General features: G+C 49.8%; 3 protein-coding genes across 18 annotated transcripts in view; 1 reads left to right on the plus strand and 2 right to left on the minus strand.

Moving 5' to 3' along the window:
* LOC122378258 (phosphatidylinositol 3-kinase catalytic subunit type 3-like) overlaps positions 1 to 516 on the minus strand; it is a 22,413-nt gene extending 21,897 nt beyond the window's left edge. Inside the window, exon 1 of one of the 3 annotated variants that reach the window (XM_043359109.1) lies at positions 492 to 516. The gene's annotated coding sequence lies outside the window, so the exon portion shown is untranslated. Of the gene's footprint in view, positions 1 to 419 lie in introns of all 3 variants that reach the window. The other 2 variants (XM_043359110.1, XM_043359111.1) reach the window with 2 other exon arrangements.
* Positions 1 to 8,252, plus strand: part of LOC122378260 — a 9,155-nt gene extending 903 nt beyond the window's left edge. The window contains exons 1-8 of one of the 12 annotated variants that reach the window (XM_043359125.1): positions 886 to 929; positions 2,310 to 2,375; positions 2,646 to 2,712; positions 2,986 to 3,161; positions 3,421 to 3,582; positions 3,985 to 4,139; positions 5,757 to 5,888; positions 7,179 to 8,252. In XM_043359125.1, the coding sequence (XP_043215060.1) occupies positions 2,336 to 2,375; positions 2,646 to 2,712; positions 2,986 to 3,161; positions 3,421 to 3,582; positions 3,985 to 4,139; positions 5,757 to 5,852 (696 nt within the window). In that variant the 5' untranslated portion in view covers positions 886 to 929; positions 2,310 to 2,335 and the 3' untranslated portion in view covers positions 5,853 to 5,888; positions 7,179 to 8,252. Of the gene's footprint in view, positions 1 to 863; positions 997 to 2,042; positions 2,059 to 2,309; positions 2,376 to 2,645; positions 2,713 to 2,985; positions 3,162 to 3,420; positions 3,583 to 3,984; positions 4,140 to 5,756; positions 5,948 to 7,178 lie in introns of those variants that run through there. The other 11 variants (XR_006255994.1, XR_006255993.1, XM_043359124.1 and 8 more) reach the window with 11 other exon arrangements.
* Positions 8,253 to 8,318: 66 nt separating this feature from the next.
* LOC122378259 (protein PHTF2-like) lies at positions 8,319 to 22,563 on the minus strand. Of its 3 annotated transcripts, none has more exons than XM_043359113.1 (15): positions 22,449 to 22,563; positions 19,140 to 19,460; positions 18,179 to 18,390; positions 17,629 to 17,797; positions 16,692 to 17,292; positions 16,336 to 16,429; positions 15,698 to 15,808; positions 12,952 to 13,069; positions 12,495 to 12,617; positions 12,000 to 12,183; positions 11,509 to 11,658; positions 11,184 to 11,262; positions 10,707 to 10,852; positions 10,097 to 10,289; positions 8,319 to 9,827 (listed from the first exon to the last, which is right to left on the minus strand). In XM_043359113.1, the coding sequence occupies exons 2-15, from the start codon at positions 19,363 to 19,365 to the stop codon at positions 9,678 to 9,680; spliced, it is 2,556 nt and encodes an 851-aa protein (XP_043215048.1). In that variant the 5' UTR covers positions 19,366 to 19,460; positions 22,449 to 22,563; the 3' UTR covers positions 8,319 to 9,677. The 3 variants fall into 3 exon arrangements, with proteins under 3 accessions (XP_043215048.1, XP_043215047.1, XP_043215049.1); XM_043359112.1 differs by having other exon boundaries at positions 22,393 to 22,453; XM_043359114.1 differs by lacking the exon at positions 22,449 to 22,563 and adding an exon at positions 22,009 to 22,137.
* Between the last annotated feature and the right edge of the window lie 3,215 nt (positions 22,564 to 25,778).

Below are 25,778 nucleotides of genomic sequence, written 5' to 3' on the forward strand. Positions count from 1 at the left end.
ACAGCAGTTTGCAGTGCCCGTGAACACCCCTCATTATTAGGAGAGACACAAAAGACATTGACATCTTCCAAATCAGGAAGATGTGTTTTCAGTTTGATGTACCATTTTATGAATCAACTATGAATCCCATCAATAGGCAGGTAATAAATTGAAATTGAAATGAATGACTGGAAGCCAGCTTGAACTGACAAAATAAAATTGAAATCAAATGACAAAGCACTCTGGTGAACAGCATTATATGTAATATATGAAATATATTTAAGTGTTTTTGGTATGGTTTTTGGTAACTTTTGGCAATTTCTAGAATTTTGAACAGAAGGTTATTCCATTAAATAAAATAAAATTGAAATTGATCCTAGAAATAAATGTGAGTGGCAGGCTTGATATGTCAAACTATTCCTCTCTACAAAAAACTCAACTGTTTCAAAGAACTTTTATTTTCTCAGTTTTAAAAAATGCATATGCATAAAAACGTCTAATGCTCAGTTTACGGTGGATATCAAAAGCTGTTTTTGATCGTTCTACTGAGAAATCAACTATGCGATAACGACCAGTTACCTAGCAACAGCTAAAATTTTTCTCTTGTTGCTAGGCAACAGTAGGCTTTTGTGTTATCAAAACTTTCAAGTTTCCATCATCGAACAGGGTTCTAATAGGAAAATCAGGAGTTAAAAATACTAAGCACTGCATTATACATTTGGGATCAATTTTTTATTTTTCTTTGGTGTTGTGTTTGTTTTATACAAAAAAAAACACTTTTAACAATTAACATCACCAGAATTTTAGAAAAATTGAAACATATCTGAAGATTATTTTACAACAATTTTAAGAGCCACTAGGTGCAGGGCAACTATTTCATTTTGCCCCCTGCCTGCCCCCTGCAGCTTGGAAAGTTATCGCCTACCAACCCACAAACGCAAAAAAGGAGGGTGTGTATTGTGGGAGAACATAAGAGTTACCTATTTCTTCAACTGCTCAACTTATTATATATTTCAGGTAGTATTTAAAGCAAGGCTATGATTTAAAATATTTTCATATTGGGCCCTGGGGTGAGCAGACAGTCAGTGTTATTAATGGGAAGCTAGGATTTTAATTGAAAAGGACAATGGCAAATGATGATGGAATGAGTGTAACCTGACATGTTTTGGATTTCAGGACAAATCTTCTTCTGGGGCCCTGCTTCATGGCCCAGCGCTGCAGTACGCTGCTCCACTGTATTGGCGTGGCGCTTGAGGCAAATTTGGCTTGATGCTCCTGCGTTTCTAGCGCCCAATTGTTGTCTCCTCGGAAACCCAATATACTGCTGTGTGCAGCTTGCTTTCTTGAAACAGGGCCCGGATAAACATCCAACATTTGTAAGGCTGCTTTCAACCATATTAAATGAAAGAAATATAATGTAAATTTACTTGGGTGTAATATCCCATTGCCAACGCATCATGACCTTAGTGTGACCCTGATGCCTGACCCAACATGGAATCATGGAATTTCTCAAAAGTGAAATTGATGTAAATTGCAATTTGCAGTGAAAAAATATTGTGATTTACAAATATTTGCCCATATTCCATAACCATACTGATCTTTATATGCACTGATCTGCGATGTACCTACTATAAAGCAAGTTGTCATTTTTTTGTCATGGATTGCAGCCCCTGTGGCTTGTTGGATAAGGCATCCTGATCTGTCCCATTACTCAGAGCAGTGGCAGTGCTGCTGTGACTGGAGAGCTCCATGTGGTTTGACTTGACCTATGTTTCTTAGTTTCTAATCTATATTCACTTCAGCTGGTTTGTTACTGGTGTTAGGTGTTGGTAGAGCTGATCTGAAGGCAATACCTCTGACAATCATTACATCATAGCACATCTTAAGGATAGCTCAGTAGAGATAAGTGTGCTTATTTTTTGTAACATTTTTATATTGATGGCTCCCAGGAAAATCACAGTAGTGCTGTTTTTAGAAGTTTACAGGATGAGCCAACACTTCCCAAATGGATGTGACACATAAATAAATGCCACTTGTAACTTTTGGTGCAGTATGCGCCATACTCATAATCTACTAAAAGCTACTCCAATTTTCAAAAACACTGAAGATCTTGCTTCCTAAGCAATGTTGTATGACTGCAAGCAAATGTTATTATTTAAGTTACTAAAAGAATTTTTCCTTTAAAAAATAGTATATTTTCATCCATTTAGGATATAGAGGAAGGGGGCAGGGCATATGCTCCTCCATCCCCTTAGAGTTGCCTGTGCAGTCAATTGTCAAATATGGGTTTTGTTCGATTTGTCATGCTTGACTGACTTTGCATTTTTCAGGTTTGAGAGAAAGAAAATAGTACACCATGTCAGATGATGATAACCCTAAAGCAAAGCCCAGGAAAGGTGGGTTACTATTACATGTATTGCAAGGTAGTATGGTGTTACCAGTTAAAGTCCTGGCATTGCATCCAAGTTGTTAAGTTCAGTTATTTTAAGATGGTCAATAAAGTTAGAATGATGATAAGCATTGAACTGTCAGTCATGTTAATGGATGGTGGCTCTTCTCTAAACCATAAATAATGTGTCCATTATTCACTTGCATGACATTGATAAGCATTAGATCACCATCATATTGCTTTGTGGTAGGTGTTTAACATCATTGTTGTTTTTCAGGGCCTCTCTTTTATGGAAGCATATTTGCTTTCATTGGTGGTGTTCTGCTGCTGATGTCATTTTGCAGGTAAGCATTGTTACTATGATGCTTGTGCAATCTAAAACACCAATAAAGGGGTAGATAATTGCCCTTTATTTTGCCTGCAGCTAATGTGAGTGGAATAAAATGCCTGATATTTATGATTATTTCCATAATAATGATGTCATTGTGTAGTGTCCTATCTCATGGACATTTTATGGATATAACCGTATATCAGCTTGAACTCAAACTCTGTGAGGGTGATGATGCACATTGTGTTGTTTCAAGATATCCTAACTGACTGCTCTCTGCCTATTTCAGTCCGTACTGGCTGCAGTCATATGAAATCGCCTACTTGGACTTCAAGAACATGGGTCTGTGGGAAGTCTGCTTTGTCAACTTCCGGTACCCCAACAACCAGTTTGACCACAAGTTCACTGGTTGTCACTGGGTGTTCAGCAACGAGTACCGCATCATCAGAGAGTGGATTCTGCCTGGTAAGCAGTCTCGAGTAGAGGATGGTCGCCCGGCTATGCCATGGGTTTGGTGGGAGACACGCTGTGTTGACAGAGTGGCAGCGACGTTCCTCATATATAACTTACCGTCGCCATTGCGCCTCATAAACAAACTACCGGGCGCCGATGACCCCCGAAGTCCGGGCACTCTAGAATAAAAAACCGACCACCCCGGGCTACGTGTCTTGCGACCGCCTGCGGCCGCCACTGACTGACCGCCCGCTGTGTGCCGCGCCTGCAGCGTGGCTGCAGGCGGTGCAGGCGTTCGTCACGCTGGCCTTCGTGGCCAGCTTCGGCGGCCAGGTGGTGGTGGCCATGATGCTGATGAAGCTGCCGCTCTTCCTGTGGCGCCGCTTCCAGCTGGAGATGACCGTCACAGCGCTCACCATGAAGCTCGTTACCGGTACGGTCCGCGATGGAGAGGTTTTGGGTGTGGGGTGGGAGGGAGGGGGCAGGGCCAGCTGAATCACTTGGTAGGGACGGGACCGAGTAATGTGTTAGTTTTGGTATACAGATCGGTCATCTCTTCTAAGTGAGAGTGAAACTGAATGGCTATTGCGATGACGTATTTGACGCCTAGCTATTTAGATTTTAGACGAGCGACGTCGCTTATTTTTCTTGTTTGTTTGTTTGTTTGAGGACGTTGAGTGAAGGTACCGTGAAGTGCATTGCTTCCCCTAAATATGGCTTTGTTCTTCTCTGCGCCAGTGCTGACCCTGCCCCTGCCCTCTCTCCACCACAGTGGCGACTCATGTCTCCGCACGTCTCCACCCGCTGACCCCGTCTCTGTTCCTCTCTGCCGCAGTGGCGACGCTGTTTCTGGCGCTGGCCATTTTCGGCGGCAAGTGCTGGGACCGCGACTGGCTCATGTACCCCAACTACAACTTCCTCTCGTGGTCGTACTACATGGCCGCCTTCTCTTGCATGTTCCACGCGTTCGCCGCCATCCTCTATGGCATGGTGAGTGGCCTGGTGGGCAGGGGACGTCCCATATCTGTCAGCACTTGTTCGTTGTTATTCTGGGGCACTGCTGTGGCAGCACACATTGTTTTCCTGTTCTACGGTTTTGCAGCACGTCTTTTTTTTGTTTTTTTTTAGATACATTCGGATTATTTTTTGTCGGTTTCAATTCACTTGAATGTCGCTCAATTTTCCTGTCATGTCCCTAGTGTGTCAGCACTCTTTGGGCTAAAACTGGCATTAATTTGCATTCTTTTCAGGCATTACATTCACCAAAAAAGTAAGGCAGGTGGAACGAATTTGACTGTAAATATCTGTTGTGTTTTAAGTTTTATGCCAGGCTTTGTTGTTTTGTCTCACATTGTCGTGTCCATCTATTTCATCGTGAGTTGTGCATGTGTTTGCTGTGTGCTGTGTGCTTTCAATGTTTGTTTGCATGGCACCTATCGCTGTCTTTTACACATGCATTGTGTTTTGGGTAGCGTTGTTTTTCTGTTCAGTTTTGTGAATAGTAAATGTGTGTTTCCCGGGCTGCAGTCCGCCCTAGTCTCCCGTCACCGTCATATTATGTGTTAGCGGCATGCGTATTGCGTATCATCACCGTACCCCCCACTGGTTGTTTTGTGCTTGTGTTCTGGGCGAGTATTCAGCACCCTGTGTCACATCAGCATGTGGTAGCTCGCACGCCCGTATCAGTTTTGTCTCCTCCGGCCTGGCTCTCCGGCTCTCGGTCCGGCGTCGGGAGGGACCCGCTGGCCTCGAGCGGCCGTCGCTCCGGAGGCCGGCCACTGGCTCCTCCTCTCCGCAGCATGGCTTCACTCTGTGGTCTGACACCCGTGAGACGGACTTTCAGCCGGCTTCAGGCGACTCTGTGTGTTTCTTTTCTCTCTGCAGCGTAGCTCGAAGACCGCTCAAAACAGCGGCGCAGCTGACCTGTTCGCGGTTTTTGGTCTGGATCTCTGCATCACTCATTTTTATGCATCCACCCCTTACTGCCCGACGCCTGTGCCTATCTCTGTCTCCGCCGCGGTTCCTCATGCCTCTCCTCTGCCTGTCTCACTCGCCTTCCTTCGTGACCGCACTAAACGTCTCTTGGTGGGGCCGGCTGGTCGGTGGCCATCCCCACGGCTGGTGATGGGTCGCGTTGAATCTATCTGGCAGCAGCACTCGCCGCGTCGGACTTAGCTGACTGCTAAGCGCTTGTAAAAAGCTGGAAAACGTGCTTCCTTCCTCTGTACAAAGCTTTGTAAATTCTGAGGCTCAGCTATGGCATGAAGACGAGCCGTGGTGCGCTGTTGCGATTGCAAACATTGCAGGGCTTTGTAGTGGTTTTCGGTGACGGCAAACAGGTCATGTGACGTCCCACGATCGCTTCTCGGCGGCGGCGTTTGATTGGTCGACGTCGGCTGAGCTGGGTGTTATCGACCAATCAGCGTCGCTGGCTCTGCGCAAGACGGTCGCTGATTGGTTGACCTCAGTTCGGTCGCCGGCGGGCGGCCAATCAGACTCCCGGTGGCCGGAGGCGTTCACTGATTGGTCGCCGTGCTCGCGGCCGACCAACCAGCGTGCAGCTGCCGGTCCGCTCATGCCCAGCTCGCTGGCTGTGTCGTGTTCTAGGAGATGAATGCCATCCGGCGCCGCCAGTTGGAACAGAGCAACATTCTGATGCACATGCAGCCGGCCGAGTCGCACCACGGTTCGGCGTACATCTGAGCCGGTCCCGGGCCCCGGGCCGCCGGCGAGGGCCATGTATGCAGACCGCACCCGCCGGCCGACCAGCCGCTCACCCGCCCCGCCCGCCTCTGTCTGTGCGTCTCAGTCTGTCTCTGTCAATCTGCCGTCTCCCTCTTTCTTTTTCTATTGGTCTTAGCTGCTGTCCCTGACTGACTACTCTCGCTTAATGGTTCGGTTTTGTATCTAGTGAGACTTATTTATGCCTGGATTTTTTTTTACTTTTTCGTACAAATAACTGCTCTTTTTCTTTTTGTCTTTTCTTTTAGGCCAATTATAATGATAAAATATGATTTACGAGTTTTGCTTCTTGATCACTAGCCGTAATACATGTTCGTTTCTCATGTGTACATAGAATAGTGCTCATATTATTGCCCCTTTGAACATTTCGCACCAGGACCAGATGCATACTCGTATGTTATACCATCTGATCATCATGTTCATGATTCCTAAAATAGCTTTGCCTTTTCCTGGTTTTCTTTGGATAATATTTACGTAACTTTCTGGCTGGACTATAACCCGAAAATTCTTGATATCGGAGTTCCTTATTCTATCCTTCTTTTTGCCAATTGGTTGCGTCATCTGGCATGTAGATATTGTAAAAAGCAAACTAATCGGCTGACGGTATTAATGATCCTCCTCCACTAATCTATGAGATGTTGATGTTTTCATCGGCTTTTTTGACATCTACCGTGCATCGCCTCTATTTTATGGGCTTATAAATATCCGCAAAATCAAAAAAGAGTGTCTGCCTGTTGCACACCACCATAACATCTTTAAGTAACCATTCACGTCTTACCTTCCTCGCCAGCCTAACAGTAGCAAAAATACTTATTGTTACTCACCACTTCATACCTACGACGTCCCTCACTGATCCAGATCATTTTCATGCCTCGTTTCACGTATTCATTACTTTCTGCTGATATCCAGGCATGCAGTCTTGTACGTTTTTGGCCATCGATAATGTCCATTATCCCTAAACGCTGTTGTGCGCTCTGGATTGTCTAATGATCTTCATCAATGTTTGCGCCGCGATAATATGGCCAAAAAATTGGTTAGTTCTCTTATGTTTGGCTCATTTCTGCCTCGAGCTTAAATAGATATGCCCGAATTTAGTCGACAGTGTGCAAAGTAAAGAGTGTGTTTACTTTTTGTTTCTGTTACAAGCGACTGAACGCACCATGGCTATTTAAAATGTGCGTTATGGCGTCGCGCTGTACTACCAAGCTCCCGGCCTGCCTCTCCCCGTATTTACCCCCCGGCCCGAGTGCGGCGCTGACAGCTGACCTCCCGTTCCGTGTCTCGCAGCACCTGTACCAGGTGAAGCAGCTGATGCCTACCGACTACCACCTGGACCGGCTCAGCCGCCACGGTCTCTACGAGTACGGCAACGAGTACGGCAGCGAGCCCGGCTACCAGTACGGCGGCTACCCACCCTCGGTGCCCTCCGTCGCCCCGTCCGTGGTCGCCCCCTCGCCGGCGCCCTACCAGCGCGTCGAGAACGATAACGAGGTGTTCGTTCACGACCCGAGCAACGGCGCCCGCTACTGAGGCGGCGCGGTTCGGTCGGCCGTCGGTAGATGGTGTGCGCGTCGGCGGCCGCCGATGCGCGCCCATAGTTGGTGCGTTCATGTGCTATAACACATTCCGTCCGCTCGATTGTGACTATCGACTTGTTAGCGTGGATCTGAGCAGATCTAAGCTGGTTGAAGCAATTTGTACCCGGTATTTGTAAGTTTTTTTTTTTTTTTGCTGAGACGTGGCAGTCCCCGACGTTCACGCGAGCACACACGCTTCGGCATTTGCACATCACACTCAGCTTTTTGCGGAGGCTTTCAGTTATTGGCGTCATTCCATCGAAAGGCTGTCTGTGTCGCTTTGTTTCGCATTATGTATCGCTAGCATAGGATAGTTAGTTTATACTAGTTTATAAGCATGGTACCTTCACAGATCTTCCAACCTTGAATATTTTTTACGAACAAATTGCAAGCTAAGCCACAGTTGGGTTGGTAGAGTCGTGGGCGTCTTCGCTCTTCGAAGACTTTCTTCTGAGATGTGTCTGTGAAAGGTTCACCCCTGTAAATGTGTACCATACAAGCATTGTGATTAAAATGTACTACCGGCAGCTATTTTTAGCACATCGCTTGTTTGTATCGCTGTACGTAGGTCTGTCGTGCGAGGAGTGAGGACGCGCCGTTTCGTCGCCTCTCTAGTACGGACAGAGTGTATGTGCCTTCACGCTGGCACACTGCCGCTCTCGGTCGCTCGCTCCCGGTCCGGTGCGGACCCCGGTACCCATGAGCCTGGCCCATGCGATACGTGAGCTCGACTGTCCAGAACGGCGTTTGTCTGTCCCGCGAAATAAACACGCACATAAAACCATTTCAAAGCCTTAAGGTGAGGAGTCCTGGTTTCAGTGTGCATTATAGAAAGAAGCAAGGGCATTGCAAACGTGGCAACTAGACGATATGTATTTTCCAGCAAATTATTTTACTAATCCAAAATATCATTTCATTAATTACTTTCCTCACTTCATAATGAAAGCCATTGTAACAGCGTTCCCTCTAGAATGGTAACAACAGGGACGTCAAAACGGGATTTTATTCAGCGTGGGTTTCTGTACTGTCTCACAGCTCCTGACTCGCAGGACGACAGACAACCCTTCGCCACACTACAGCACCGGCTGAATATTGCACACGGGCGATTTGTATCACACGAGTATTAAGCGTTTACTCGCAGCGCTGGCACGACCTGCGACTTCGATAAACAGCTCTTCAGTATCACCAGCGGTGATATACATTGCACGCGCAACCGCTGTTGTGACGCAGCACAGTGCGCGGCAACACAAAACTAAACGAGAATATCAAAATAACAGTATGAGTGACTGGCTCACAAGAAGTTGAGATAGACTGGTGAAGCCAAAATGTGGCGGTAAATACTGTGAATCGAGACGAGATAACCAAGGTACTAATCTCAACGAGACGATAAGCGTAGCGCATTGCGATTTGCGACAGCAAATAAACCTAAACATTTCCCCCAAGCTGGTGTCATGGGTGAGGCAGATCAGCGGCAAAGTATGCAATAAGTGCACTAAGTGCGCCGCAAACTAACAGTTAACCCGGTAGACTTATAAAACACTTTGATATATGAACCTAACGCTATGCTTATGTTCCCCCGGTGAATAGCGTTTTCCCCTACAGGTTGTCGCGACATAATACATATATGAAGTAACACCTAGCTATTTACTGTCCTTAAAGGTATACTGTCCTGTTATACAAATACCCGCATGGTATCAGCTAAAATAAGTCCATGTAGTGGCTAATCCTGGTGGATGTTACAACCAAAGGATGTAAAGGATGTAGTGCCATCATTGCTGCATCGATGCCCTCAGTTACACGAAGTTGTTTCGCCCCATACAGCCCAAAATCGTTGCAAGACGTTCAACCCCGGACATGACGTGCAATACGCACCGTCAACCTACCGTAGCACCAGCTAGTTCAAACGTTCTCTGACAAACCTGCGCCTCAGCCGAGACATGACATGCGTTCCTCAGCGGAGCTACTGCTAACTTAGTTACCAGGTCTCAGCAGATGGCAACCGCAGAGAACCGTTCTTAGCTCAGTGAGTGCCCTCCCAACACAACGCCCGCCGAAAGACGCCTTCAGTGACTCTCCCCTCAACACACTACGAAAGAACACCCGATGGATACCACGAGTGTTACGCACAGCTTCATCTCCCACCTGAAATGTCACAAAAACTCGGGTGACATCACGCCCGTCGCTCTCGCCTGCTGCTGAGGCGGGAGGCTCACTTGAGTTTGATCTTGTAGAGCTTCAGCTTGAAGCCAAGCATGTCTGAGAGCACGCCGCTGCAGGCGGACAGCACGATCACCTTGGTGGCGTTGTACAGGAACGGGTTGGCAGAGAAGCCCAGCACTGTGAACGGGTTCTCCAGCTCCTGGCGATCAGAAGAACCACAGAGGGTCACTGGATGGCTGAGATTTCAACATTTTATGACGCTAGTATTCTGCGATTTAGTTATAGCATTTTCACCTCAATGTCTCTTATCTTACGTCAAAGTGTTTCCGATAACGCATCCCATTAAGTTTACTGAATATTTTCTACTGAATTTGTTATTGAATATTTTCCCTAACAAACCCTAAACGGCCCGGCCGCAGTTACTGCCTGGTCTAAGCGCCCCATGTATAACTCCCCCTAATGACGCACCTTGAGGAGGTCGCTGGCCAGCTTGAGCACGTTGTTGGCGAGCACGAGCCGCTCCTTTTTGTGCGGCTTCTGCTCGATCTGCAGATACAGGTTGATCTGTTCGGTGAGCACCACCGAGAGGTTGCGGTACTTGCGGTTGATGTACGAGCCCAGGGACATGACTCTCACCAGGTATACGCCCAGCGAGAAGCACCTGTGGAACGGAGAGAAACTCACTCAGCCGGCAGTCTGACACATCATCGATGTGACTGCGGACACCTATGACACATCATCGATGGTGAAGCAATTAAATAAAGGCACCGCCTTATGAAACTGAACGAAAAAAATATCCCAAGCCATATTATCACACAGTCATTACGCAGAACATCACGATAAATGGCGGGTATCCTACCCATGACGCTTACACGGACCTACATATGCCGACCCGTTTTTATTCATCTATGAATAATTTCGAACATACGCCTCGCTGAAACTTGCACATGTAACAAAAACAGTATCTCGAAAATTAACTAGCGAGAGTATTGCCTAACAATAGTTATCACAGCTGAGACTGACGGACCACCGTGTCGGGCTCCCCTGCCTCGCCAGATTGTCTGTCTGCCCGCCTCACCACACGACGAGCTGAATGCGGTAGTAGTCGATGCGTGGTGAATCGCTGTTCTCCAGCAGCTCGACACAGAGCAGCGTGACCAGTACGACAGTGGTCAGACAGGCCGCCGACACGATCGAGTCGATGGAGCGCTGCGGGCCGCGCTTCTGTGGGCAGTAGTGACACGGGTAAGGGTTTCATAAGGCGGTGTTAGACGATCAAACGACGTGAGGACGTGTAAGCCACGGAAGCAAAGACTGTCCAAAGCGACGCAAGAATGATGAACTTGCATGGCCTGTAAAACTAAACTAATAGCTAAAAGGAGTACATCAAGGAAGATACGTCATGCTCGTGAAAAGGCATCAACGGAGATGGTGTTTCAATCTCGGGACCCGCTAGTTAGACAGACCTGTAGGCTGAACCATTCAACCAACCATAGAATTTCTCAAAATAGTGTGGTGTGGAAAGCAGCAAATATCTCCCGCCTTCACCACTGACCTTCAGACACGAGCGTACGGAGAGCCACGTCTTGATATTGCGCACCTTCTTCAGACGAAAATGGGGCAGCTCAAACTTCCTGTTGGACAAAGCGAGGCTGAGCCAGCTTCCCAGCGAACATAGCGAACACACAAGACCAATAACAGACCTGCCACATACAATATTCTGCCCACAGGAGATTTAAAAAAAAAAAAACTGACTACCAACTGCCAACATATGTACCAACTTCAACATATGTAAAACTGATTCCAACAATCACAGCATTCTGTACAAGAGCAATCTCGGAACAAATCCATTGTAGGAGCGAGTCTACAAGCTGACTGACCTGGCACGCCGGGCCGAGGTCAGGTAGCAGAAGTACTTGGCGTACAGGAGGCGCTGTTTGAAGGAGCGCTCCACCACGCTCAGAAGGAAGAACAGCAGACTGGTGACGAGCAGTGTCACCAGCAGGCAGCCCGTCGTCACTGCGCGCTCCCTGAAACCGTATACGGAACACGGCTACAGGACGGGATAGAGCTGCAGGGTAGTGCGCGACAACGCTTGATTCCTCTATATCCTTCAGAGCCGGGCCGAGGGTCATAATCACGCCTATGTTTTAGGGCCTTGGTCACGCCTTACGCTCCTGACGTCTGTCCCTCACTTACACATTTGCTATGTAGAAGTAGAATAGTTGGAATGAGCAATTAGCTCCCTCTAGTCCAACTCACGACCTTCTCAGATCCCACCAGTCTATCCCGCCTTTTACCGGCTCAGAGCACCACCCACTCGGCCATGCCCAGGAGTCACGACATCCCCATCCCCCCCGCCGACACCCACCTGGCCGTGCCGCCGAACGCCTCGTCGGTGACCTTGATGACGTGCCGGGTCAGCTGGGCGGTGGCGTTCACCAGAGCGGGTACGGAGGGCGCCGGCGGCCAGCAGGGCCCGGTAAGCACAGCGCCGCCCATCATCAGCCGGCAGAGGGTGGGCAGCAGCGCGATCAGACCAGACATCACTAGACCTGGGCGGGCAACGGTGGGAGTCAGTAACTGAGTATCCCTGCAGGACTACATGTTTATTCACAGACGGCGTGTAAATAATGCGGGCAAAGCAGTAGCTGTGTCTGGTCGAGCGTTATTTGATTAATGAAACCTTACTTTCAATTAATGAAACACGCCTAAACCTAGCAAAAAGCGGAACCCCGTCCTTAAAACCTGTCACAACTAGCTGCGATAGAAAAACTATCAAGAACTCTGATGGGAAATACCGACTGTTGTCACTTCTCCAGACCAACAGAGCAAAGACGAAGACGAGAACAGAACGAATACGTACCGAAGACGAGATAGTCGGTGGACTGCGGCATCGACTCGACCCGGTTGACGATGACGGAGCAGATGTCGAGCGTGGTGAGGTCGACCTTCTTCATGTCGCAGCCCTCCCAGATGGTGCAGCCGGCTGTCGGGCGGAGACGCAGCGTAAGACAGGACAGTAGACCGGAGCCGACGCAAATAAGATATTCGGTTATGCTGGATATTGTTCCCTCAGGGGATGCAAAAAAAAAAACTGCGACTGCCAACAGCTGCCAAGCATGTCCCATGCTTGTGACAAATCACAATTATCCGTAGACCTCTGCATACGTCCTCTGTTCAGAGCTTCAGCTCTGGTCAGCGTGCTTATATCGAGATGTCCTGTGCTCAGTCCAGGCACACAAAAGTCTATGAATAATGAATATAGTTTGAACGGACAACACTACGGCCCAGCCCGCCGTGCGGCGGCAGCGGCGACTGACTGTGGTCGGCGTTGCTGGCCGTCTGCAGTGGGTTGTCCCAGCCGCTGCTGGCGTCTCGGTGACCAGACGTGGCCGACTCGCCCGAGCTGTACGACGCGTCAGAGTCCGAGCCCGACGTCTACGCCGGACAAACACGGACAGCGTATAGTCAGACACGGACAGCGTATCGTCAGACAGAGACATCGTACCGGCAGACACGGACAGACGCGGACGGCGTAGAGTCAGACAGGGATAACGTACTGACACACACGGACAAATAAGGACAACGTACAGTCAAACACGGACAACGAACTGTGAGACAGGGACAACGTATTGTCACTCGTCAGACACAGACACGATGAAGTACGTCAGATACGCACCGACACGGACAACTTACCGCAATCAACTCTGAAGGTAAAATACGGACAACAGTTTAATCATCAGACACGGCCAGCGTACACACTACACACCGTCAGACACGGACAGACAAAGGACAGGGTACTGTTCAACATAGACACCGGCAGCTGATACCGACACTCGACAGACATGGACAACACCATCAGGCAAGGGCAAAGAGCCATTCATAATACACAGCAAGATATGACATATGGTCACCAGCCCACATCAATGGTTTGCAGCTGCAATGCCGACCAAAATGACTCAAAGATAGATAAAGCGAAAGCAGACATTGTGACACTAGAAAGGCAGTTACAAAGAAGACCAAATATAGCGTGAATATAGACCGTATAAATTCAGCAAGTAGATCAAGACAGCATGTGGATGGAATGCCCATGTTAGTGCAAAACCAAGAGTGAATGGTGAATGGCGATCATCTTTAACTTTTGTTCGAATTTAAGGGAAAACATTTGAATACATCAAAACATGAAAGGAAAAATGCATAAGACGAGGCTGAAAAGCATGGGTGCGAAGGGAGATACAAGGACAGGCTGCTGTGGAGAGGAGTTACTTCATGGAACCGCCATTCATACTGCAAAGACATGCCACATGGTGCGCGGCTGTCATTAGCGACTGCGTAAAAGGCTTGAGGAAAGGAGAGCATGAAAGAAGTTAGCATAGCTGATAAGGATAATTGCTTCAATAAATTAACTGGCAAATAACGTATGCAACAGCAAGAACAACTATAACCTAAGAGCTGTCAAAAAGAGATAGATAGAAGCAGCTCAGCCAAAGCTCCATCGCCGCTCAAGCATTGGTCAGCAGCGCCATGGGCGTAGGAACGGCTGGAACATTGTGGGTGCATGGGTGCAGAAATCCAGCCATGGCCGGTGAAGCGGGGGGGGGGGGGGGGGGGGGGTTGGGAGCGACACCCGAGCGAAGGCTCGTTACGAGCTTTGAGGGGGGTGTATGTATACCATGTCGAAAAGGTACCGACCGATAAGTGCATTTGGAAGCATTAATCCCCTCGCATGTGTAGGGGGTTCGGATGAGCCCCCCCATGGTTTTTCGCAAATAACTCGCGCAAAAAGCGGCCGATCGCGACGAAACTTAAAGTACCCTCGATTTGATCAGTTTTACACCTACTCTGAAAATTTCATGACACTGACCCAAAAGACCTTTGACCTGTGACCTGATTCTCGAGACCATATTCGGCCGGAATCGCGATTTGGCGTATGTCAGCTCACATTATCCGCGCGTTTCCAGTCTTTTTGTGATTGTAGACGTCCAAACATGTGAAATGATGTTCGTCCCATGCATCACGGTGGGTGTGAAGGTCACCTGAAGGTCAGGTCAGGTCATTGACCTTTGATGACCTCGGTTCACTTTTTCGAGTATTACATGTGTCTAGGGTAGTTTTTCGGGCTGATTTCGAATTTAGCATCCATTTGAACGTTTACGAAGTAGTTTTAGTGCCTTCGTAACATGCTACGAGGCCGTCAGTGGTAGTTGACACCTGCTATGGATAGCCGGTAGGAGGCCTAATGGTTGACCGGACCTGACCTGACCCGATCTGGCCTAAATGCATGAAGAAATCATCTGTGATCAAAACTAACATGATATTCGTGATCAGTACCCCGAAAACCCCGATAACAGCTTCACTTTACGCAATTCTAGGCAGGTCCCGATTTTCCCGACTTTTGGAACATTGACCTGACCTCGAAGGTCAACCAATGACCTAGGACCTTAAAATTGGGTATCATCGGCTTCCTCTCGTCACGCGCAACACCCTCGTTTTTTTTCCGCGAAGCTCTAGCTCTATCACCCCCCCCCCTCCCCCTACACATTAGAAGCTGGAAAACGCCGCACACATTCGAGGGTTAATATTGTCAATATTGACTAGGTACCGCAAAAAGTAAGAGCGGCCAACTTAGCCATTTTCGAAGATATCGGGCTAAAAATTTTGACAGTGGGTCATCGGCTCGGTATGTGTTCAATCACATGCTCCATTTCCTTTTTTTCTTCAGCACAAATGTAAGTTTTGAAGACCATCACAAAAGCAAATGCTTCGAAAGATGGATAGTGATTAGTGGGCAACGTATCCTGAATTTGCCGTGCTGCATGGAAAGTAGTGTTGATGAGAAAAGGGGTTTTTGGTTCAGATTATTGTGGGTGCAGAATACATTGTCTGCACCCACTGGAGAAATATTGTGGGTGCAGCTGCACCCTTGCACCCATGGTTCCTACGCTTATGAGCAGCGCAGCACAGAAGCAGTTCCCGAGTAGCCGTAGCCAATCAGCAGCAGCCAGCACTGCCGCCAGAGAGAGGGAAGGAGCTGAGAGACACAGCGGGGGGGGGAGTGGGCGGTACCTGCTGGCTGGCGGCGTCCAAGTGGGCGTGGCTCTCGGCCGAGGAGGCGGGCGGGGTCCAGCGCCGCCAGCGCCGCCTGCCCATCGCCATACGGCGCTGCTGGACGGCCGCCTGCCGAACAGTGTCGCCAGCGGGCCGGGTTAGACGGGCCGCCGCTGCTGCCGAGCCGAGCGGCGGGGGACGGGTGTGCGCCCGACGGGACCGCCCGACGGTGGGACGCGGGGACGGCGGGTAAAGTCAATGTGTCACTGTGCAGGTCATCACACAGTGACACGGTAGGTACGGGTGGAGGCAGGCTACTGAGGTGCGTGAGCTCACCGGGACAAACACAGCAGTCACTAGCGTACTCGTGGTGCAAAACCGGTCCTGTGTTTCACATTTGGTCCGTAAAAGCTAGCATGTACACACCATCAACATTATCAATCGTTACTCTCAAAAACATCCAAAACTGCCAATAAAAAGGGGCCTGTCCTTTACATTCTGTAAGATGCAAGCGAGCAGTGGTCACTCACACCCCATCAGACATTAGTCACAGGAGAGGCACCCGGCGCAGCGCAGACGCGTGGCAGAGCGCTCGGAGACGGTCCGTGAGCCCGGTTAGCTGGCCCGGTTCGGGGAAGGGCACGCAGTCGGCTCACCTTGACAAAGGAGCGGCGCGAGGAGTTACAGTCGTCCGAGTCACGCCGCTCCGAGCAGCTGATCTCGGCCGCCGAGCTGTCCGACACCGGACTCCTGCAAACGTCAGAGCCAGTACTCAATACTCAGTAGTCAGTCAGCATTGATTAGTAGCGATGCCCGACACCGGACTCCTGTAAGAGTCAGAGGCGGCACTCAGTAATTAGCCAACAATCCGACACGGGACTTCTGTCGGTGCCGAAAGTCAGTCAATACAATCAAAAACTACATTAACGCACTTATATTTCCAGCCAATGGCTATCCCGTCCCTCTAGCCCGCCGGAGTCCCCTTATACCGGGCGGTGGCCGGCACACTGACCGGAACTCGGGTCGGAGCAGCGTCCTGCCGCCGGGGCCGCCGGTCGCCGTCCCGCCGGCCGACTGCCGCACTCCCTTGGACAGCGCCGACGTCGACGAGCTGGGACTGAGCTCGGCCAGCAGCTCGTCGCCGTCCGACTTGCCCTCAGTATCAGTCGAGTCGGTGTGGTAGTTGTCCACCGTCTCCGGCAGGTCGGCGATCCGCACCAGCTTGGGCCGGCCGGCGCGCTGCCGGCTGCCGCGCCGCCGCAGCTCGGGGCCACCCACTGTACCCGACGGTGGCAGCGGAGAGGGGAATTTGGCCGACGGCGGGCTGTCGGCCGACAGAGAGCGCGGTGGCGGCGGCGGCCGGCGGCGCGACACCAGCTCGTGAGAGGCCGACCGGGTCTGGGGCGGCGGCCGGCGCGGCGGTGCGGTCTCGGCGCTGCGGGAGGGGAACGGTCCCAGACTGTCCACCCTGCCTGGCTCCGGGACCGGCGGCGCCACGGTCGGCTCCAGTATGAACGGCTCACTGGCGGTACCGGTCAGCACGCTCTGCTCGGTGCTGGAGGGCACCGTCATGGACCCGGAGAGGCCCTGCTCGCTGGTGCCGTTACTGATCACTGCAAAACGAAGGCACTCAATGTTACTCATTTAGTGATGTCGAACAAATAACTGCAAGACATTATAAACTACATTATTCAGTACTGTGGCAGAAACAAGTATGTTCGCTGATCGCAAGCTACTGCTATCACCACTGCTATCACCGTAGATAACCACGAAGAGACTGATACGATACACTTACAAAAAAAACATCAGCTAAGCACAGCAATAACAACAATAAGAAGCCCATACTTATGTCGGCTTTCTATATCCCCCAGCCACCACTTCCCCAGCCTGAAATATAGTGCTAGACTAGCAACCGTAATACCATGTTTCACGAAATCAACTGAACTCACAGGAGCTGGAGCTCTGAGGCGGGTGTCGCCGCTTCAGCCGCACGGAGGAGGCCTTCATGCGCGCGCCGCCGGAAGACATGTAAGACTCGTTGCAGGCGACGATTTGCGACTTGAGGATGCTGAGAGCCAGCGCCACTAGCAGAGGAGTCAGCAATTCCGGGGCGGTGATCTGTCGGCAGGTCAGCACAGAGATCGGTCAGACACGGGAGCAGACAAAGGGCAATGTAAAACACCAGGGAATGATGAGAGGCTCGGCAAGATTACTACTGGCAAAGGGTTGTATTATTAGTTGTCAGTAACCTTGTAGTGGCAAGGTTACTGACAACTAATAATCGCCAAAAGAAGTGAGGCAATGTGAGAACGGGAAGTTACCAGAAAGCGTGATCCACTCAGTTCGTTCTCAAATGGAAACCGACGATGGCGTCAAAGCATCACCATTAACTGCGTGACCGTCGTCTAGTTATATCATGTTCCACGATACAAAGCGAAGCGTGGCGCCGCCGTCCGTATAAATACCCACACGGCCCTGCCTCCGTCAGCCCTAACATACCTGCACGGTGGCCCCCGCGGCGTCCGCGGTGCAGTGCAGCACCGCTATGCCGACGTAGACCAGGTAGGCGGCCAGCAGGGCCACGAACAGGCGGTCTCCGACGTGCCGCTGCCACCAGCGTCTGTAGAGCGGCAGCAGCGCGGCGCGCAGCAGCCCCTGTCGCACCACCAACCACATGCCCTGCTGCGGCTTCGCCTTGGGGAACGTCGAGCCTGCGAACACCGGCAGTCGATCAGGAGTGAGACACTGGACACTGACAGCCGGCAGGGCACTGGCGATCCCGGGGATGCGGGAAGTACGGTGGTTACTGTGTGCGAAGCTGGGGAACTATCGGTTAGTCTGAATCATTCACACACTGTTGTGGTTGATGAATCATAGATGACGTGATAGGGGCACCACAGGAACAGCAGTCATAAGCAGTTCCACGTCGATCGGAATTTACAAGCACCGTAGCATGTGATCAACAGTTTGCTTTCATCATTGATAAGCAGTATCGAACTTTTACAAGACCCCGCATGACGACAAGCTATGAGTGCAAACAATCGGAAGGATTGCAATCCGACATCAATTCAACATTGGTCATGCTCTCCGAGCCTAGCCGGGTAGCCTCCTCCTCGAGAGGCTGACGAAATATAAGGCCACTAAAAAAACACACACACAAAACATTGGTCATGTAAACAAATAAAGCAAATTACCCGAGTACAGTGAAGCATCACAATATCATCGTTACGCAATTCTGAATCGCTGGCGTAGAAAAATGGCACTGACAAGGTGACAACTAAGTTACAACACTCCACCAGCGCATGAAAAACATGCATGGGCTACCAAAACGCATAAAAAGACAGCTGGTAAAGTGAAGCCGAAACCGATATAAGCCACCAATTACACTACTCTATGGCTCATGCAGGGTCTCTCAAAGCCCTGCCCCAACTCGGCCTCCATTCCGCTAGGAGCCCCTCACCTCTGATCAAGTCGAGGTCGATGAGACCGGTGGCCGGCTTGGCCGACTTGCGCGGCGCACCGCCGTATCCGCGGGCGCGGCGGCGCTCCACCGTCTGTTCCCACTCAGGCATCTCGAGCGCTCCGATCTGCCGCTGGTAGCCGCGCAGCGCCGCTTCCGCCCAGCGCGGCGCCGACTCCTGGTCCGCGGCCGGCGAGCCGCCGCCGCCGCCGCCGGACCCACTCATGGCAGTCGGCCGGTCGGCGCCCGATAGGCCGCCGGTATCATCAGAGAGATACCGTCGGCCGTCGGCACACACACACGGCGCTCACACCACGGCGCCTGGCGACAGAGGAGTCACACGGCGTGCGGTTCAACTGCCTGATACAGATAACGGCAGCATCTGGAGCGCAGCATCGGCGTTTTCGGCACCTTTGTATCTAGAGGAATCATGTTGACGGATGCACCTCTGTGGTGCACCCAGAGGCCAGAAATTCTCTATGGGATAAGACGATAGAATTTAGAAACTACGCAGCAGGCTCCGCTTAGGAAGGGCTCTGGTTAGCGGCTCAGCTAAGGAATTTTTACTGGGCGGCCAGGTTGACTTCCGAGTTCCGACACCACAAAATACTTCTATATACATTTTACGATATGCTGTTTAGGTTATCAGAGTCATTCAGTGGGGGTAGAGGCCATAGAGCTTTGCATACGTTCAAGCTTCATTTCAACTTAGTGATTTTGGCCTTTTACAACCTTTGGCGGCTGAGCTGTTGGCCTGAGGCCAAATATGATAACTTACTCCCGATATGGCCATAAAATAGCCATTGCTTGTTAAATGCACGTTAAATATCCTTTGGCTCGTGTCAGTGTGAAAGAGTAAGAACATTTTAGCAGAATATTTTTGGACTCTTGAAATAATCGGGAAAGATGACCGACTATTCTTGGTCAATGATCTCTAATGGCCCAACCACCAAACCTTAACGATGGCTTAAGTACTTGTATTACGAGTATGTTCGAGGTACGCACAGTGAAGGCGTCCTTTTCTGTAAAAAGAAGTTCTGTAGGCCTACATGAACGAGTGACCGCAAAATTGGGAACTGAAATTAAAGTGTGGAGTTTGCGTGTCCATGCGCGCAAAGAGAGACCTTACCTTGTGCCCCGTGTGGATCGCCCATCTAGGGCTCAATGGTCCGCGTGCGGTTTCTACACCGATCTCCCGGTTTCTACATCGACCTCCCGGTTTCTACACCGATCTTCGGGGACCCCAAATGAGTCTTATGAAGGGCCCACACTGATCTCTGTTGGTACCATAACAACCTATAATGGGCCCCACACTGACAGCTGAGGGCAGGCTCAAACTGCTGAGGGCTCACTCCTGGCTCTGAGAGCCCCATAAAGGCTGAGTCACAGTGGCCTCTCCAGGCATCATATCAACCTCTGAGAGCACATGGCGGCTTCTGAGAACACTGCATCTGTCATCCTCCAACAGCCCTACACTGGCACCCAAGGTCCCAAGCAGGTTTTTGAGGGTCCCACACCATACCATCTCTATGGGCATTCACTCACTCATGTGGGTCTAAATTCTAATGCCTAAAGCCCATGAATTCTAATGCCTAAAGCCCATGCCTGCATAACCTTTTCTGGGCCAATTTTGCCTTTGATGGGTCTATGCTGACTTCTGAGCATCCTACTCTGATTGTTGAGAGCCAGCTCACCAGCAACTGAGGTCAATCTGTGATGGTTCCATACAGGATCTTGAGCCTGAGGGCCAAGGTCAGCAATACTGGCTTTTGAAAGCCCCACAGGTTTTGAGAACTCCCATAACTGCCATTTGAACCCATGCTGGTCCCCTTTGACCCAAAGTCAAAGCCCCACATGGGCCTTCATAACCCAATTGGCATGGAATTGACATCCTTTACACCCATTTAAGGGCACCCTACCAAGCTTTTGAGAATCAGTCAGCTATTGAAGGCCCATACTGATCCATCAGATGTTATGTCAGAGCATCTAAGAACCTGCATCAACCTGTGTCAGCATCTGAAATTGGCCACCTGGTGGTGTTCTGACTTCTGATTTGAGCCTCCCCATCTGAATCTTCATATGGAGATCAAAATTTGGTAGGTAGGTAATGTATCATGTATCATCATTCTGCTCTCCCAGTTTAATCCCTATCAGCAATGAAAAACACTGCATTGATAGTATGTTTGTGAAATAGTAGCTCAAATCCAAAGGCACAATCCATTGCAGTACCTTCAGCCATACACACAGTCACAGAAGTGCAATGCTTGATTAACAATGACTGGATAATCAGTAGGCACATTTTGATAACAGACAAATGACAATAGGTACATTGGGCAGGATGAGCAAGTGAAAAAGGAAAATGTGGGACACAGAGCTAAGTCACATAAACAGCATCAACATGAAAAAAACTTTTTGTTTATCAGAAATAATTGATGCAGGATCATAGGCGCGGGAGCCGGGGGGCAGTGGGGGCAGCTTGCCCCCCCCCCCAACTCTGGGGCCGTGGGGGCGGTGCCCCCACAGCTTTGAGACGGAATCCCACACTTTTTTTTGCAAATGTTTTCTTTTTTTGTTGGAAAAGCCGAGGGGTGAAAAATAAGTGGCCTAAAACCGGTGAGAAACTAGATTTGGGGGTACCCTAGGTTGATCTCTATTATGGTGTGCCCCCCAGTCGGAAAGTAGTTCCCGCGCCCCTGTGCAGGATAAAAAATATGCATGACAAAATAGAAAACTTATGACCAGATAGGACAGTATGTTTGAATCAAATCAGAGGGCTGTTCATGTGAGCGTTCTCGTGAGTGAGGTTGAATCGTACACACTACAGCCTCCAAGCTCCGCCATCCGCATCCCTACGTCAGCCTTCGGTTACCTCATACAGTGACCGACCGCTGTGGCCGGTCGGGACTGGCCACAGCGTTGGCTGTGTGAGGTCCAACACACGCAGCCATGTGACATCATAACGACTACCCATCCCCTACCCCAAGCCTGCAGCACACACCGCACACACCACACTCAGCAGTGTGCACTGTGCGGTGCCCGTGAGGTGTGAACAGTCCTCAGCGTTCTCAGTTCTGTACGCCTCACATCAAATCACGTTATGATCATCGCCTTTCACTGAAGAAACACGCAAGTTTAAACAAAGGCAATGAAACACAAAAAGGCATACTGACATGTGAAAATGATATCCAGTGAAAATTGGATCAGGTAAATTGAAAGATAAATAAGAAAACCAGCTAAAAACCGAGCTACCCACCCGACAACCTCTTCACTGCTGACGGAAAACTACAGAAATATAAGCCACTTTTTTACCCCGCGTTCGATGTCTCTCGGACGGCGAAGATTCTACGTCGTCCGGCCAATCATGCTCCATAACCGCAGCCGAGCTCCCGCTAACCTTGAACGGGATTGGCCGAACGACGAAGACTCTTTGCCGTCCGAGAGACATCGAACGCATATGGAACGCAGGGTTAGTTTACGTCTATCAATTCAGCAGCAACGAATATCAGCCTCACAGCAGCATATTTCGGGGTCTTTCGATTTGGCTGAAAATCGGTATACAGGGCCTCCTCGATGCGCTGATTCCGAAAATGTACCTCTCTGGGGTGGTATTTTGCACCGTTAACGAGTTATCGGCCATTTAACATTTTAACGGGAAACAGCGGGGTCTTTCGATTTGGCTGAAAATCGGTATACAGGGCCTCCTCGATGCGCTGATTCCGAAAATGTACCTCTTTGGGGTGGTATTTTGCACCGTTAACGAGTTAACGGCCAGTTAACATTTTAACGGGAAACAGCGGGGTCTTTCGAATTGGCTGAAAATCGGTATACAGGGCCTCCTCGATACGCTGATTCCGAAAATGTACCTCTCTGGGGTGGTATTTTGCACCGTTAACGAGTTAACGGCTATTTAACATTTTAACGGGAAACGGCGGGGTCTTTCTATTTGGCTGAAAATCGGTATACAGGGCCTCCTCGATGCGCTGATTCCGAAAATGTACCTCTCTGGGGTGGTATTTTGCACCGTTAACCAAGGGCGGCGCCACCGTGGGGGCAGTGGGGGCAGACTGCCCCCACTGGTAGGAGGCCGTGGGGGCAAGACTATGTTTTTGCCCCCACAAAATTTGGCTGATGTTGAAAAGGGAACAGAAGACCAGTGCAACATTCATGATAAGCGGTTATAATAGTACGCCTGTTTTTGACGGTCCCCGTATCAAGTGCATCAGCAAAACGTTCGTTCTCGGACCGTCTGTCGCATATCTCCTACTCCCACTCATTCTCCTACTCATGTTCATTCACCGTGATTGACTCCCGACAAATCATCGGCGTCACTTGCTGACTGTGCGTCCAGTTAGCGATGGACATTGGGTACAGACTGGTAGGCCTCAATCACCCTTAATCGTCGAGAATGGTCACGTGCTGACTAAATACCAAGACGCACCCGTATCGGAGACCTCTATGTTGCGGCGTTAGCCGTCTCTGTAGGAAGCGGGCTCTCTAGCAAAAGCTATTTTGTCTACAGAAATTAGTTACTGTGGAGCATATTGCTACCAGCCATGGCAACCACGTAAGCTCAGTTACGAACCAATTCCAGCGTGCCTTTAAGCAAGAGAGCCTATAAACGTAACATTTAGGTGAAAACGAACTTATGGGACACCCATCTCACGTGCTTTCAAGCATTTTTGGGATGTTTCGGTTGGTTTCAGGTTCAGTCCGAGCTCAGTCTGGGTTTCGGTGGTTTTTTTGCCCGGTGTGTGCCCTCAGCTCCGTTCATCCAATTCTGGCCCAAGGCAACGCAAGAGCGCTGCCGGCATCTAGTACCTAATTAAGACATGTTTCCCATCATTTAAATGAATGCTTAGACTAGAGCAAAATGGATGCCAGAATCGTGATCAGTGGCTACGAAATCATCACAAAGGACTTTTCATGTGTCAAAGTCAGGGGCGGATCCAGAAAATCTCCAAGGGAGGGGCCATTAGAAACCAGGAGGCCCCCCACCTGTTGGAGGCCCCATCTTCCCACTTGTTGGGCCCCCCCCCCAAAAAAAACTGCGTCTATTGAGCTTATCTAGCTGTTCAGTGGATGCGAGTGGAGGCCCTCTGTGGAGATTAAGAGGTCCTGTGTTGGCGAAGAGGATATCTGTGCAAGCTTGGAGTCCCTCTGTGCAGGATAGGAGACCTTCTGTGTGAGTTAGGAGACCCTCTGTGTTGGCTAGGAGGCCCTTTGTTCGGATGCGAGTGGAGGCCTCTGTGTAGGCTAAGAGATTTTGTGTTTGTTAGGACATCTGTGCAGGCTTGGAGGCCCTCTGTGCAGGTTAGGAGGCCCTGTAAAAGTGGTCATCTCTGTGAGTATAAGAGACCTCCAAGTTATGAAAAGCTTTACCAATCTTCTAACAAAGAAGTCTTCTCAGCTAGTCTTCTAAGAAATAACTAAGTGGGTAGGTTAAAAAAACTCATCGGATTTCGGCCACTTTATTTTCAGGAGGCCCCCTTTTCAGCTTTTTAACTTTTTATTTTATTTTTGAAAAAAATCGGCCAAGGGGGGGCCATGGCCCCCATGGCCCCCCCCCCCTTGTATCCGCGCCTGGTCAAAGTCAACCAAAGGTCATTCGAGGTCACATGAGTACCATAATAATTTTGAATGGCAACATCTAGGGGCAAGTTGCTCATGGATTTTGCAGATTGGCGTATCAGACAACAGTCGGGTCACCTCAAGCTTGCCCCCACTGGCGAAAATTCGTGGCGCCGCCACTGCCGTTAACGAGTTAACGGCTATTTAACATTTTAACGGGAAACGGCGGGGTCTTTCTATTTGGCTGAAAATCGGTATACAGGGCCTCCTCGATGCGCTGATTCCGAAAATGTACCTCTTTGGGGTGGTATTTTGCACCGTTAACGAGTTAACGGCCAGTTAACATTTTAACGGGAAACAGCGGGGTCTTTCGATTTGGCTGAAAATCGGTATACAGGGCCTCCTCGATGCGCTGATTCCGAAAATGTACGTCTTTGGGGTTTTATTTTGCACCGTTAACGAGTTAACGGCCATTTAACATGTTAACGGGAAACGGCGGGGTCTTTCGATTTGGCTGAAGATTGGTATCCAGGGCCTCCTCGATGCGCTGATACCGAAAATGTACCTCTCTGGGGTGGTATTCTGCACCGTTAACGAGTTATCGGCCATTTAACATTTTAACGGGAAACAGCGGGGTCTTTCGATTTGGCTGAAAATCGGTATACAGGGCCTCCTCGATGCGCTGATTCCGAAAATGTACGTCTTTGGGGTGGTATTTTGCACCGTTTACGAGTTAACGGCCAGTTAACATTTTAACGGGAAACGGCGGGTTCTTTCGATTTGGCTGAAAATTGGTATCCAGGGCCTCCTTGATGCGCTGATTCCGAAAATGTACCTCTTTGGGGTGGTATTTTGCACTGTTAACGAGTTAACGGCCATTTAACATTTTAACGGGAAACGGCGGGGTCTTTCGATTTGGCTGAAAATTGGTATACCGGGCCTCCTCGATGCGCTGATTCCGAAAATGTACCTCTTTGGGGTGGTATTTTGCACCGTTAAAGGTAGACTGCCACCTTTTTTCCACAAAACGGTTTTCACTAGAGCTGAGCCACCTATGTCCCAGACTGAAGT

The sequence above is a fragment of the Amphibalanus amphitrite genome, unplaced genomic scaffold (assembly GCF_019059575.1).
Source record: "Amphibalanus amphitrite isolate SeventyFive unplaced genomic scaffold, NRLGWU_Aamphi_draft 000057F_arrow, whole genome shotgun sequence".
Classification (NCBI taxonomy): domain Eukaryota; kingdom Metazoa; phylum Arthropoda; class Thecostraca; order Balanomorpha; family Balanidae; genus Amphibalanus; species Amphibalanus amphitrite.

What these genes read in the sequence shown, in the direction of transcription:
- LOC122378259 (XM_043359113.1), bottom strand. Translation starts at nt 19,365, where the DNA reads ATGAGTGGGTCCGGCGGCGGCGGCGGCGGCTCGCCGGCCGCGGACCAG. An exon ending in GCCTCAGAGCTCCAGCTCCT is followed by an intron (nt 17,293 to 17,628) that starts GTGAGTTCAGTT and finishes TTCGTTTTGCAG; the next exon opens with TGATCAGTAACGGCACCAGC. An exon ending in CTGCTCCGACCCGAGTTCCG is followed by an intron (nt 16,430 to 16,691) that starts GTCAGTGTGCCG and finishes TGACGTTTGCAG; the next exon opens with GAGTCCGGTGTCGGACAGCT.